Raw genomic sequence first — 14,906 nt, 5'->3', positions numbered from 1 at the left:
ACCATCCCCCAGAAAAAGAAATCTAAAAATGAATAGTTGTCTGAAGAGGCCTTACAAATAGCTGAGAAAACAAGAGAAGCTAGAGGCAAAGGAGAAAAGGAAAGATAAACCCATCTGAATGCAGAGTTCCAAAGAACAGCAAGGAGAGATAAGAAAGCCTTCCTCAGTGATCAATGCAAAGAAACAAAGGAAAACAATAGAATGGGAGACTAGAGACTCCAAGAAAATTAAGAGATACTAAGGGAACATTTCAAGCAAAGATGGGCACAATAAAGGACAGGAATGGTATGGACCTAACAGAAGCAGAAGATATTAAGAAGAGGTGGCAAGAATACACAGAACTGTACAAAAAGATCTTCATGACCCAGATAATCACAGTGTGATCACTCACCTAGAACCAGACATCCTGGAATGTAAAGCCAAGTGGGCCTTAGAAAGCATCACTACAGACAAAGCTAGTAAAGGTGATGGAATTCCAAATTTAGGTTGAGGTATTTCAAATCCTAAAAGATGATGCTGTGAAAGTGCTGCACTCAATATACCAGCAAATCTGGGAAACTCAGCAGTGACCACAGGACTATAAAGGTCAGTTTTCATTCCAATCCCAAAGAAAGGCAATGCCAAAGAATAATCAAACTACCGCACAATTGCACTCATCTCACACGCTAGCAAAGTAATGCTCAAAATTCTCCAAGCCAGGATTCAACAGCATGTGAACTGTGAACTTCCAGATGTTCAAGCTGGATTTAGAAAAGGCAGAGGAACCAGAGATCAAATTGCCAACATCCGTTGGATCATGGAAAAAGATAGAGTTCCAGAAAAACATCTACTTCTGCTTTACTGATTACGCCAAAGCCTTGACTGTGTAGATCACAACAAACTATGCAAAATTCTTCAAGAGATGGGAATACCAGACCACCTGACCTGCCTCTTGAGAAATCTGTATGCATGTCAAGAAGCAACAGTTAGAACCGCATATGGAACAACAGACTGGTTCCAAATAGGAAAAGGAGTATGTCAAGACTGTATATTGTCACCCTGCTTATTTAACTTCTATGCAGAGTACATCATGAGAAACTCTGGGCTGGATGAAGCACAAACTGGAATCAATATTGCCGGGAGAAATGTAAATAACCTCAGATATGCAAATGATACGACCTTTATGGCAGAAAGTGAAGAGGAACTGAAGAGCCTCCTGATGAAAGTGAAAGAGGAGAGTGGAAAATGTTGGCTTAAAACTCAACATTCAGAAAATGAAGATCATGGCATCCGGTCCCATCACTTCAAGGCAAACAGATGGGGAAACAATGACACTCTATTTTCTTGGGCTCCAAAATCACTGAAGATGGTGACTGCAGCCATGAAATTAAAAGACGCTTGCTCCTTGAAAGAAAAGTTATGACCAACCTAGACAGCATATTAAATGCAGACATTACTTTGCCAACAAAGGTCCGTCTAGTCAGAGCTATGATTTTTCCAGTAGTCATGTATGGATGTGAGAGCTGGACTATAAAGAAAGCTGAGTGCCCAAGAATTGATGCTTTTGAACTGTGGTGTTGGAGAAGACTCTTGAGAGTCCCTTGGACTGCAAGGAGATCCAACCAATCCATCCTAAAGGAAATCAGTCCTGAATACTCATTGGAAGGATTGATGCTGAAGCTGAAACTCCAATACTCTGGCCACCTGATGCAAAGAACTGACTCACTGGAAAAGACCCTGATGCTGGGAAAGATTAAAGGCGGGAGGAGAAGGGGATGACAGAGGATGAGATTGGATGGCATCACCGAATGGATGGACATGAGTTTGAGCACACTCCGAGAGATGGTGAAGGACAGGGAATTCTGGTGTTCTGCAGTCCATGGGGCTGCAAAGAGTGGGAAACTACTGAGCGACTGAACAACAACATGTACAACGATTGTAGTCAACTTTAAGCAAATCACTATTTCTTGTAACATCTCAAAACCACACAGAACTTCAGGATGAACAGACCAAAATCGCAGGAGGGTGATCAAACTACCTACTTCAGTTATTAAATAATAATAGTAATGACTGACTGACTTATACAATAAAGTACAATTATCTCTAATTTCTTTGTAACTGCTAACGTCTAATTTCTGATTTCCTAAGCTATCATTAAAATTGTATGCTAATTATCTAAGTAGCTATGTTTTCTCATTTCTCCACAATTAGTGCAAATACATCACTTAAAGGAAAATCTACAAGGGAAAAATTAATAATGAATGGAACCCTCCAGGAGAACATATTTCTATTGTGTCCTTTAGCTGAGAAGCGGTCTGTATCAATCCAAGATGCACTAAGTTTACAAAAGCAATCATATAAAGATGTGTTTATTGCAATCAAAATTATCACTGTATTATAAGAATAATTTCTTGATTCCATACACATGTACCATAAGACTGGTTTCAGAGGTTATCTTCACCAGCATGTCATACAGGACTCACACACAATTTCTGTGAGAAGCACGTAGGCCACTGAAACAGTATTTTTACCTGAAAAACTGATTTAGGAAAGGCTATTAGGCTTCTCACCTTAGGTACTAAAGGAACACTGGGTACCAGATAAATGGTTTGGAAAGCCTACCAGAAACAACAGATGTGTACAATAGACAGACGTTTCAGAACTGCTTCAACAGATATTCTGAGGACAGGAGTAAGCTATGAGGGCAAAGGGCTGCATGTTCAGAAAAATAGCCATTCTAGTTTCAGTGAATTTGGGGTGAAAATAAAAAAGAGATGGTCAAAGCACAATCTGAGTGCCACTGCTTGATCCCAAAGAATCTAGATTAGAGCCCTAAATGCCCACTTCCTTTAGTAACCCCAAAGACTCAAAAGAATTAGCTGTGGTCCTTGAATAAGGAGAAATAAGGTGGAAATAAGGAGAAACAGAAATGACTATTAATCACTTAAAATCAAAATCCTGTCCAAGAGTTTATGTTATGTCCATAAACATATAAACTAATATATAATATAAACATAAACTAATATATAATCATTTCAAATTTTGTAGTAGTCACATTAAAAAAGGATGAAATTAATTTTATTAATATGCTGTTTAACCAATGTCCAAAATATTATCAATTCAACATAACTATAAAGTTACTAGTGAAACCTTTTACCTTTTTTAATACTAAGTCTTTCAAAGTCTGGTGTGTATTGTACACTCAGAGCACATCTCAATCAGGCTAGTCTATTTCAAATGCCATTTATGGTGACTGGCTATTATACTAAACTATGCAGCTCTAAATGATGGTAACTGTGTACCAAAAATTACCGTATGAAAATATATCAGAAAGTCTTGCCACATACTACCTTAGGAAGTTTTTGCATTTGAAATGGCTATGCCTAATCAGTGGCCAAAAAAAATGGGAAGAATATCAGCAAAGGCCAACTGCAAAGGTTCTATGGATCTCGATGACAGCCTATAGGAGAAATTCCCAGATCTCCTGGAAGAAACCAATGAGGCAACTAACCAAACTATGACCTGAAAGGAGATGTAGAAGTAGGAAGTACACACTCTGGATGGGAGAGCAAGTTGTGCAAGGGAAGTAGTCTGGAAGCTGGCGTGATCATATAATTATAAGGAAGACTCTCAGAAAGAATGCTGCTGCTGCTGCTAAGTCGCTTCAGTCGTGTCGGACTCTGTGCGACCCCAAAGACTGCAGCCCACCAGGCTCCGCTGTCCCTGGGATTCTCCAGGCAAGAACACTGGAGTGGGTTGCCATTTCCTTCTCCACAGAAAGAATGCGTGAGTACTAAATCTCTTCAGTCGTGTCAGACTCTTTGCGACCCCATGGACTGTAGCCCACTAGGTTCCTCTGTCTATGGGATTCTCCAGACAAGAATACTGGAGTGGGTTGCCATTTCCTCCTCGAGGGGATCTTCCCAACTCAGAGACCGAACCCACCACCCTTATGTCTTCTGCACTGACGGATGGGTTCTTTACCAGTAGCGCCACCAGGGGAGCTCCCTTAGAAAGAATGACAGACTGCAAAAAAGTGGCAGGTAATAACAATAATAATGCAGTCCCTATTTTTTAGTTAACGGAGGTTCAGGATGCGCAGGACACAAGGCCGGTAAGGATGGGACTCAACGATGTCCAACTACAAAAACGATCAAAAGAGGAAGGACAGCTTGAGGCCGGGACGGTGAAACAAAAGCTGATGTTGAGGGTGTGAAGCAAAAAGCCCGACTTAGGAAAGACATGCCCCCCCCCCCCCCCCCGGGTCCAGAATCTTGCTCCCCGGAGCTCAAGTGAAGAAACGCTGCAGCCCTAAAGGCAGACGCTTACCTTCCTCCTCTCCTCCCCGACCCACCCCCTTTAAAGCTGGGGCGTCTTTTCTTTAGCAGCTAAAACAGGAACGCACTCGCTGATGCCGTAGGATATCACAGGCTCCCCCCCCCTTACCCACCCCCCGCCCCCCAAAAAAAACAGCATCTTTAGGCGCTAGCAGTCTTCCTCGGCGGTTTCTCTCGGCCCCGGAGGTCTTCCGACTCGGACTCACTCAGGTCGCAAGTCCCAGGCCAGCTGCGGCTGTGGCCGCTCACCGCTAGCCGGCGGAGGACGAGAGTAAGCAGGCAGAGATGTCACAGAACGCCGCCGGGGAGGCTGGGTCCGTCGTCCCTTCAGCCGCCGCCCCTGCGCCGGGGCCAGCAAGTGAAACTTCCCAGGGCCCACCTGCGCAGGCACAGGAAGCACTTTCCGGACCTGCCTGACAGCGCTCTGCACCAATCGCAGCACCGGAACTGGACGCCGCTCCCGGAAACGTAAGGAAGGGGCTCCGAGTCCTAGAGGAGAAGGAGCTGGGGGGGCGGGGAAAGGAGTAGCCAATAGGAGCAGCGAGAAGGAGGAGAGGGCGGGGCTTTTGTGGTCACCGCCCCGCCGCCTCTCATCCAAGCCTCCCGGCGTCCCGGCTGTCGCGGCCTCCGGTCCCCAGCCAGCGGCCCGACGGGTTTGCTCAGCCCGGGCATCGGGGGCGCGCGACTCTTCTTCTGCCGCGCGAAGTGTGTGTCTCAGCAGCCCAGGGAGCCGGAGAGGGAGCGGCCCGGCCTCGGGGCCACGGCCCTTGCTTCCTTTTCGTTGTCACGAAACGCTGTGCGCCCCGTGACTGGGGCGATGGGTGCCAACGAGGACCAGGAGGTGAGTCCGGGCACGACGCCCCTTCCCCGCGCAGGCGCGGTGCCCCTCTCCGCCCGCGCGTGCCCCTAGCCCCCAAGGCGGCAATCTGGTTGGAGCAGCCCCAAGTTTGTCGGCGTCCTGCGGGGAGAGGCCCCGGTACGCGTGCCGGGGTGGGGGCCCGCCTCTGCTTTTTCTCCACCACCACCCCCACCCGCCCCGCAGTTTTGGATTTTTGCGAAGCCGGGGATCCGCCCCCCACCTCCGGGTCTCTTGACAATAAGGGCAAGTGTCCTTGGCCCGCAAGCCGGTGCACTTGGTTGGCCTTAAACCCCGGAGTTGTTTAGCGCCCGCGTTCCGAGTTAGGCTTCTTAGAATCCTATCTCGTTTACATCTTAGAATCTGTTGTTGACCGGCAGAGAAAGTTAATTGAGTTAGTTAAATTTCTGGTGCAGGGAAGTAATGACCCTAGTGTCTTCTGGCCATATAGCTTGGTGGAAGGAATCATTTATTCACCTTATGGTTTTCCAGTAGATACGAGGTCTGTTTTGAGCATCCATGTACTAGGGTAGTTGTATGGTTTACACTCAAGTATTTTCTCATGAAATGCCACCTTGACATTGAATCATATGACGTGAGAGTTGGAAGGGATGCTCCAGGTCATCTCTAGAGGGAGCTTCTAAATGTGTAATGTGTACAGATGAGAAGAAGGGTCTACAAACATAAAGTGACAGTCCCAGGGCTGCACAGTGAGTTTGTGGTAAAATCGGGTCTAGAATCCCAGTCTCCTAGATAAATAATCCCAATCTCACTCTTCATTTAGAATATACTGCTTGAAAGTTAGCACTTTTATCAGTGTATGATAGAAGTAATGGAATCTCGGGGTTGAAAGTTACCTTTAAAGAAGACCCACAAGCCATGACGTCCAAATGCTTCTAAAATACTCTTGCCAGGTTAGTTTCTAAGCTAAGGCTTGAACAGTTCTTCCTGTGAAGCGTGCAGCGTACAGTGTAATGTTCCTTCCAGTTTGGCCCAGGGACCACCACCTAGAACCATTTGGGCAATTGTTAGTAAAACAGATGCCTGCTCTCCGTCTCAGATATACTGAAGCAAAATTCCTGCGGTGAGAACCAGATCTCCATTTAACAATAAAACTCAATTCTTCTTTCATAGGACCGATTTTCAGATGTTTGGAGATCATTTTCCTGCCCAGTTTTTCAGACCTCCTCTTCTCACACTGACTGGTTCCTTTTAGCTTTTCTCCATTCATTCACTCTTATTAGTTCCTTCAGTCGTCTAGAATTGTGTGACCGTGGACATATTATAAGTTTATGTTCTATTTCTAATCCACTTGTACGATTAAACAAAACCCTTTTAATTCATTTCTTTCAGATGGAACTGGAGGCGTTACGCTCTATTTATGAAGGAGATGAAAGTTTCCGGGAATTAAGTCCAGTTTCATTTCAATACAGGGTAAGACCTAACATAAAGAGGAGCACTTGCTACTTTGTTGGGAAGTTGTTTTTTAAAATGCTGGTTTTTTGTTTTTGTTTTTTTTAATTTAGTGGCTTACATTTACTATGTCTTTGGATTTGCTGACACATTTAAATGAAAATGAAAACTCATCACCATGACATCAGTTATTTTCAAACTTTGAAAACTTAATTCAGAAGCTTTTTCAAACTAAGATAAATGTGTTTAGTATAAGAGAAATATGAAGTATTAGAAATGGAAGAAACATTAGAAATTGTGGTTTTTACCTTCTAATCTTAAAGATAGCATCTCAGCCCTGACTTCCCAAGTTTCCACAGCGATATTGATAAATGTTAGGGTTAAAATCCAGGTCTCTAGGCCAAGCCTAGTTTTCTTCTTACTGCTTTACAGCTTAGTCAGGAAAAGTTGTTATTTTTGTAGTTCTGTATTATCAACACGTGTGAATATTTTTCACATATATGAAATGTCAATTTTTCTTTAAAACACAGGTTGCTTATAATTTTCAGCATGGAACAGCACCAGTATTTGACTTCATAAACAAATAATATAGACCATTTATCCAAACTGTTAAGTAGTGGCGGGTGGTAGGGGAAGGTTTTTTCATAAAAGACTTAAGAAAGGTTTATGGTTGCTGACATTGTCACCATTTAAAATAAATTGATCCTTATGCATGATTGTTACTGACCTCACAGGAAATAAATCCTTTATAGTTATTTCCTTCAGAAACTCCCCTCTCTGCTCACTGCTTCTCAGTTCCCTTTCAAGCTCCACAGTCCTCACATCACCCCACAAATAGAACAACAGAGACTTAGTGGCCAAAGGTAACAGTGAAGTTAAGCACTGGGCCCTTCTCCTTGCATCCAGTCACCTCCCCAGACTTCCCCATTCATGGCCTCCCTACCCTAGTGAATGGGAGAGCCCCCCGTCCTCCCCCGATGTCTGCGCTAACACCAGCAGTTACTCACTGAGGATGTTGCAGGATATGTGAGTGTCCTATCGTGTAAACACTGATGGATTTGTATGCAGTGAAGTGTGCGTGGTGTTCATGGTTTTATTCCAGCTTTTCTGTAAACGTTTTCAAAATAAAAAGCTGGGGAAAGCAAAAGAAAAAAAAGAGATCTTTAAGCAACTCAGGTCAAATAGGCTGTTGAAAGATATAAACTTCCCAATTATAAGTCCTGGGGATATTGTGTACAGCATGATGACTGCAGTTGATAATCCCTATTGTGTATTTGAAAGTTGCTAAGAGAGTAGATCATAAAAGTTCTCATCATAACCAAAAATAAACCCCTGTAACTGTGTGTGTTGGTGGATGTTAACTAAACTCATTGTGGTGATCATTTTGCAGTGTATGGAAATGTCAAACCATTATGTCGTGCACCTGAAATTAACATAATCTATTTCAATTACACCTCAAAAATAGAATAAATAAAAAGATAAAAACTTAGGAGTTGTTGCCCAGGCTAAGGCCCTCCTTCCTTCTCTCTCTGCCCTTTCTTTATTTCTCTGAATTTTACATTTCATTTTCTAGTTTCTTGAGATTGTGCTAACTAATGCCTATCCATTTACATGTTCCTAATGTCTATTATGATTTAGCAGTTGGAAAACTGAAGAGAAAGATGAGGTATTTCAAGTGTGTGGATTTTATCTATTCTATTTCTGTTGTCCATGGTTGATATCTTCTCTTTGTCCTCAGAAAGCTTTGATGGTATAAAAACTGTACGTATAAGATATATAGTTGCTGCTGGGAAAGACTGGAGGCAGGCCGTGGACATCAACCAAAGCTGTTAAAACAGGCTCAGAGTGGGTTAAAAGTCACACACGTTTACACTACCCTCACCCTCAACAGGGTCTTACTTAGCTCATCCCCTTGAACTTTTAAAAATAACGACATTTCCGATCTGATCACAAGCTTTTGAGGTCATCATTTTAACAATCATCATTTAATATTCTGTTTTTGTAGAACTTTTTACAAGCCTAAGATTCCCCTTTTCTTCAGATAGGTGAAAATGGGGATCCCAAAGCCTTCCTCATAGAGATTTCCTGGACAGAAACCTATCCGCAGACACCTCCCATCATATCCATGAATGCCTTTTTTAACAACACCATGTAAGTACTGTTACGTTGTCATTTCAGTCATGGTAACTCCCTTTTTTACTTTTCTCTTAGCGGTGTATTTCTTGTGCATTGCAGATCATCAGATGTAAAACAGAGCATATTAGCCAAGTTACAGGAAGCAGTGGAAGTCCACCTCGGGACGGCCATGACCTACACGTTGTTTGAATACGCCAAGGACAATAAGGAGCAGTTCATGGAGAACCATCATCCCGTTCATTCTGCTGTGAGCAGGGGATTCGACTTTGCCACGTTTTGTTTGCTTTGGTTTTATGCTACTAGTGATTCATTTTTACTACTAATTTATTTATTTTTTTAATTGGAAGGAGACTTTGTTTTTGGTGGGGTTTTTTTAGTTTATTTATTTATTTGGCTGTGCTGGGTCTTCCTTGCTGCATAGGCTTTTCCCTAGTTGCGGTGCATGGGCTTCTCATTGTGGCGGCTTCTATTCTTGTGGAGCAGGGGCTCCTTAGCATTTGCACGTCAGCAGTTGCAGCTCCTGGGCTCTAGAGCAAGGCTCAGTAGTTATGGCACACGGATTTAGCTGCTGCTCAACTTGTGGGATCTTCCCGGATCAGGGATCAAACCGGTGTCTCCTGCATTGGCAGGTGGATTATTTACCACTGAGCCACCAGGACAGCTTGGGAGGAGATTTTGTATTACATTCAAAATGATAGTTACAGCTGGACCCTGAGAGGCAGCTAGAGGAGCAGAGAAGGGCGGTGACTCCTGCACTGGGAGCGAGACCTTGTGGCCCTGAGAATGCACTCTTTGCTGTGTGACTTTAGGCAGCTTTCTTAATCTTGCTGTGCTCAGTTTTGTCATCTGTAAAATGGGAGTTATAATAGTAGTTACTTCATAAGATTGTACTCAGAATCAAATGAGTGATATATGTACAACCTTTACAGCAATGCTTGGCACCTGGTAAGCATTTTCAGTTTTGTCTCTCTGACTCCATGAACTCAAATATTTAAAAATTTTCCTTCATTTCCTCTGGGAACCAGAAGGCTCTAAGTAGGCACACAGTGATTTTTCTAAAGACATATTTAAGCTTTCAAATAATAGCAAATGAACTGAGTTGTAAAATTACCTCGGCACTTCAGAGCTTTAGGATAATACTGGTATCAGATCTTCTTTCTCAAGGATCTGGTGATAACAGTGTAACAATATTATGTCCTTCAGTGTGAACTTTTAGGGGAGTAAAACCAGTCATGTGCTGAGCTTCCTGACCGGATTAATGAACATAATAATTAAAGAGTCTTTTACTTCACAAACCTAAAAATTGTCAGCTCATTTCAGGATGTGGGCATATTTAGTTTAATTCAGTAAGTTTTAAGGCAAGAGTCTAAGAATTATTTCTTTTTTTCTAGACATCCATAAGCAATATCATCTCAGCTGAAACTCCTAATACAGCTCCATCAAGTAAGAAAAAAGATAAAAAGGAACAACTTTCAAAAGCCCAGAAACGTAAGCTGGCAGATAAAACAGGTTTGTGTTATTTTTTTTTCTTTTATGATACACTTGACTGCTTTTTGATGTGATATGGGTGCCTAATAAGTATTATTTAGATTTAGAATATTGGTTCTCTGCACTCTTTATTCTTAAACCATTTGGATCAGAGACAGTTTTAAGTCACAAATACATATTGAAAATATTTACTACTACTTTACTGAGTGACCGAACTGAACTACCACAAGAGAGAAGCATTTAAGAAGAAGGTGAAGTGGCCAAGTGTACATCAGTCTGAATACTGTAGAATATGAGAATAGTGAACAAATATGTGTCCTACCGGTACCCTCTCTGACATGTTTGGGATTTTCCTGTTTGTTTACCTTTATGACAGATAAGTATATTGTTGACATTTTTTTTTGAAATACAGCTTTCATTAGAAATGAAGTCTGGTCTACCATCAGATCATAATACAATAAATAACAGATTTTTTCTGTAATTGATCTATTTATATAACTCACAGAACAGCACAGTGACACACTTATTTCATTAAGCGGGGACCTTATATAAAGCAGGGAAGTTGTGCAAGGGCATCAGACTAATAAATTAATTAGCTTCTCTTCCTGGCATTACCAGCTCACCTCCATCTTTTTTCCGTGATGTCAGGTTTTGTCTTGAATGGGAAGAGGATAAATAAGAAAGGCAGTAACATCTAAAACGCCTTGCAAGTACTCCCAGGGGAACTTTCCCAGGGAAAGTGCTTTCAGTGCAGAATGACGATAGGCTGTTTTTCCTCCTTAATAATAAATGATTTAAATTTTTAATCCATTTGTGGTATAGAATAGTATAGAAAAATCTTATTTAAGTTTAAGTATTACTGATTGTTCTTAGCAATAAAGTTACCGTTTTTCTCCCCTAGATCACAAAGGAGAACTTCCTCGGGGATGGAACTGGGTTGATGTGGTGAAGGTTTGTAACATTTTGTTCTCCTCTTCATAAGATTGTTACAGTTACTGCTGTCAAGTAATGAAATTCACATCTTCCATTTTCTCCCCCATCAATCTTTGCATTGGACCCTGATGTCTGTGTTTCCTTTTTCACATTCAGCATGTAAGTATTTTTGAAATATCCTTCACATTTTTCTCTTCCCTAGCCCCTCAGTTTTAGGTTTTGGTTTTTTAAATAGTGAAAAATCTGTAGAAGTGAGTTGTAACTACAATAAAGGGTGACTGTTTATGTAAAACATAACTCTGAGTTATAGATAATACGGAATTTGAAGGAACAAGTCACAAAAAGGAGTGTTTTGATTTCTCAGTGGAGGTGAAGTACTTTTTTTAGGACAAACCCCTGAATGCGGTTGCCCACCATCCTCAAGAAAGGTTTTTTGTTTCTGTTGTACAGAATTGTTTACTTTCCACTTGGGCTTTTCGGCCCACTTCTCTCAGCGTTTGTCTTGGATTCCTCGTCAACAGATCCTTAACACAGCGAGTTAATGCCCTATCTGGGACTTTGTGAAATGAGTTTTTATGCCAATTAGTGTCACTGTGCTATGTGAAATAATTCCTGTGATCCAAAATTAGGATCAATGAGGACCCACAAATACGGGTGATTTAAAAGCAGTGTTTTCTTAAAGTTTATTTTGAAGCCAGCTGTTTGGGCCTTTTCTATAGAAACTATTTGAAGCAATTGATGTGGTTCTAAAACCAAGTACACAGTCATCTGAGAGTGAGGAGCCATGAACTGCACTTGGAATAAAGAAACTCAGTATGGACAGACCTCATTTTCCTGCAGTTCACTTTATTCTGCTTCATAGATACCGTTTTGTACAAATTGAAGGTTTGTGGCAATCTAGCATTGTCAGACGAGGGTTTGTATTTTTTAGCAATGAAGTATTTTTTGATAAAGGTATGTGCATTGTTCTTTTACACATAATGCAACAGTATAGTGTAAATATAACTTACATTCACTGGGAAGCCAGAAAATCTGTGTGACTTGATTTATTGTGATGTTCACTTTACCGCAGTGGTCTAAAACCCTACCCACGAGATTTGAGGTTGATCTTTATTTCTTATCGTCTTCTTGGGCAAAAGGCTGACCCTGCAATTTAAGAGTTGTACCATTTTCAAAATTTTAAGAATTGCCTGGTTAAGATGATAAATCTTAATACGGTTTTTTTTTTTACCACAATTTAAAAATTTTAGAATTTATTGTTTTTTTAAAAAAACACAAAAATATCATTCCTTTTATAAATGGCACCTTTTGTATACTCTCGGTTCCAATTTATTTCTTGGAAAGCTTTAAGGAATTTTTTTCCCTCTTTCTGTTGAGGTTATATTATCAAAGAATCATGTTTAAAGTAGTTGAGCCTGAATTTTAAAAGTGTTAGTATTTCCACGTGGTGAAATCTTTAGGTGGTACAAGTTACCTGAACGCTGTTGCCTGTTCTGTTAACTATAAATGTTGCTGCTGCTAAGTCACTTCAGTCGTGTCTGATTCTGTGCGACCCCATAGACAGCAGCCCACCAGGCTCCCCCATCCCTGGGATTCCCCAGAGAAGAACACTGGAGTGGGTTGACTTTTGATTTTAAGTGGAAAAAGTGAACTCAGATAAGACGATAGCTTAAACTTGTTGAATATTTGTTTTCATCTTTTTTTGTAGTTGAGCAAAACTGGCTCTAAAGACGATGAATAGCCCTTGGGATCTGAGACGAAGAAAGAGCATCCTTTAATAAGTAAATGGGGTTCAAAATCTTTCATTACTCTTTTCTGGTATCGAGGTGGCTTTTTATAAAACAATTGTTTTGTATGTTTCTTACGTAAAAAAAATGTTTAAAGCTGAAAGTTCATGAAGGGAATCTGGTTGTATTAAATTATTTTCACAAACTTGCCTTAATAAAAGGTGAAAATGTTACTGTTTAGTATACTTTATGGAACCAATTATAAACGGACAAATACAAGGAGTTACAAATAATCGATGTCAATTTATGTGATCTTATTCCAGTGGATGTGATATTTTTTAAAGGGGTTTCCAGCCTTTGCAAATTCTTATCCCAGTGGAGAACAGTGAGTGAACAGTGTTTTCACAGTATGATCCGTATTAACAGGCTTCTCGTCTTTAAGTCTTTGTTCCTTCTTTCTCTTAATTACTGAAGCGTAAATTGCTTCAGAGAAATTTAAATACTAGTATTTGAACTTTATACGTAATATTCTTTCTAGGTCCTTTTTATTTTTCAGGGGTGAACTGCTTTTTAAGAAATGTATATCTGTTAATACTTTTGATTTGGGTAATGATGTTTGATCCTGAGAGCTTTCAATGATACATGGAATCAGAGAAAGGAAAAAAATTAAAAGATCTGCCAAATACATTAGAAAATATTTGAATAGAAGTGCTGGTTCCTATTTAAACCATTTCTCTTTGCTGCATATACCTAGATGGGAGTAAAAGATGCCTTAATATTTAATTTTTATATTGTTAAAGACAGCGGTTTTAATAAATTCCTATTTATCCATTGTGTATTTTTAGTTGTTTGGTAACTGAGTTCTTCTAAGTGGTTTCACATAAAACCGCATTTTAAGCCTTGTTGCTTTTCCAGTACCCAAATGTGTGTCTCAGCCCGGGCATCCATGTACAAATAGACTTGGAAATCTTTCAAATGCTGAACTGTAGTACTTGCTGGAATTTTTTTTTTTTTTTAAGTCATTAACAGAGGAAGCTATTAGTGCAGTTTTACCAGGAAGTTACTGACATGTATGTGAGATAGCATATGCTCCCCAGCTTCAAAAATACTTAGACTACTGCCGTGGTTTCTGGAAAGGTTGGCTCTTGGTCCCTCAAGTTATACCTGTGCAGCTTGGGTCTAAGTTTCTAACGAATAGTAAACTTTTAAAGACGTTTCCTTAGCAAAAGAGCAGATTGTTGTAGCCGTGGTTTTTGCTAGGTTCACATAGGCGTCAGTGAAATCGCTTGAATTCTAACGTAAGCATAACTACAGGAAGAAACTCAGTCTCATTCTTAAATGCCGAATTACATTTGTGTTGCTTGGATTAGTCCGACAGAGACATCAAAATCCAGGACCACTGGAACACACTAACTTTTGTCTTCATGTTGTGGGCGTGGTTTATGTTGTGCCAATTTGCTTGTTTTTCGAAGAAGCTGAAACTGCTACATCTGCTAGTAGGAAAAAATGCTTTGTTTTATGCAGAAGATTCTGAAATCATTCAGGTGTGTCGTGGCTCATAGATTACAAAGAATAATGCTAGTTAAATGCCAATGAACTATTTTTACTCTTTTTATATGGAGTGTACAAATTCCGGGGCTGACGGTGGCAGTGGCGCCTCTTCCTGCCTTATGTAAAGCACTTGAACATCCTCACCAAGGTCGCCGTCATCTGGTTAATACTCCCACTATATTTTCTCAAAGTCTGTTTACGTAAAACTGTATGGAATGATGTAATAAGCAATAAAACCTGAATTTTACCCAGTGACGTTTCTGTATGTTTTATTTCACGTACTTGAGAGAGAACTGTTGGTTTTATAACTGCTCTGACTTACAGCGCAAGATGTACCATCCAGCTAGAAATGGTGCAAAATGTTGGACCCCCCCCCCCAAAAAAAAAAAGATATTTTAAATGAGCTGATGAGAGGATAAGAAATGCCCAGCATCTAAAAAGTTTAAATGCAAGTTGTAAACCTTTAGTTCTCACAGCCTCAGGGGC

General features: G+C 40.7%; 2 protein-coding genes across 8 annotated transcripts in view; one reads left to right on the top strand and one right to left on the bottom strand.

Annotated features, from left to right (window-relative positions):
• Positions 1-4,863, bottom strand: part of TRAPPC11 (trafficking protein particle complex subunit 11) — a 39,174-nt gene extending 34,311 nt beyond the window's left edge. For 4 of the 6 annotated variants that reach the window (XR_015156106.1, XM_086379915.1, XM_086379914.1 and 1 more), the window contains exon 1: positions 4,523-4,863. The gene's annotated coding sequence lies outside the window, so the exon portion shown is untranslated. Of the gene's footprint in view, positions 1-4,308 lie in introns of all 6 variants that reach the window. The other 2 variants (XR_015156107.1, XM_086379916.1) reach the window with 1 other exon arrangement.
• Positions 4,864-4,875: 12 nt separating this feature from the next.
• RWDD4 (RWD domain containing 4) lies at positions 4,876-14,671 on the top strand. 2 transcript variants are annotated; one of them, XM_086379919.1, is made up of 7 exons: positions 4,876-5,157; positions 6,526-6,606; positions 8,631-8,736; positions 8,821-8,968; positions 10,113-10,230; positions 11,111-11,160; positions 12,851-14,671. In XM_086379919.1, the coding sequence occupies exons 3-7, from the start codon at positions 8,711-8,713 to the stop codon at positions 12,881-12,883; spliced, it is 375 nt and encodes a 124-aa protein (XP_086236045.1). In that variant the 5' UTR covers positions 4,876-5,157; positions 6,526-6,606; positions 8,631-8,710; the 3' UTR covers positions 12,884-14,671. The 2 variants fall into 2 exon arrangements, with proteins under 2 accessions (XP_086236045.1, XP_086236044.1); XM_086379918.1 differs by having other exon boundaries at positions 8,627-8,736.
• The last annotated feature ends 235 nt before the right edge of the window (positions 14,672-14,906 follow it).

This window comes from Bos grunniens, chromosome 27 (genome assembly GCF_055505025.1).
Source record: "Bos grunniens cultivar Pamir isolate PY7600 chromosome 27, Bosgru_T2T1.0, whole genome shotgun sequence".
Classification (NCBI taxonomy): domain Eukaryota; kingdom Metazoa; phylum Chordata; class Mammalia; order Artiodactyla; family Bovidae; genus Bos; species Bos grunniens.
Note: the sequence above shows the minus strand (reverse complement) of the source record. Positions and strands in the feature narration are given on the sequence as shown.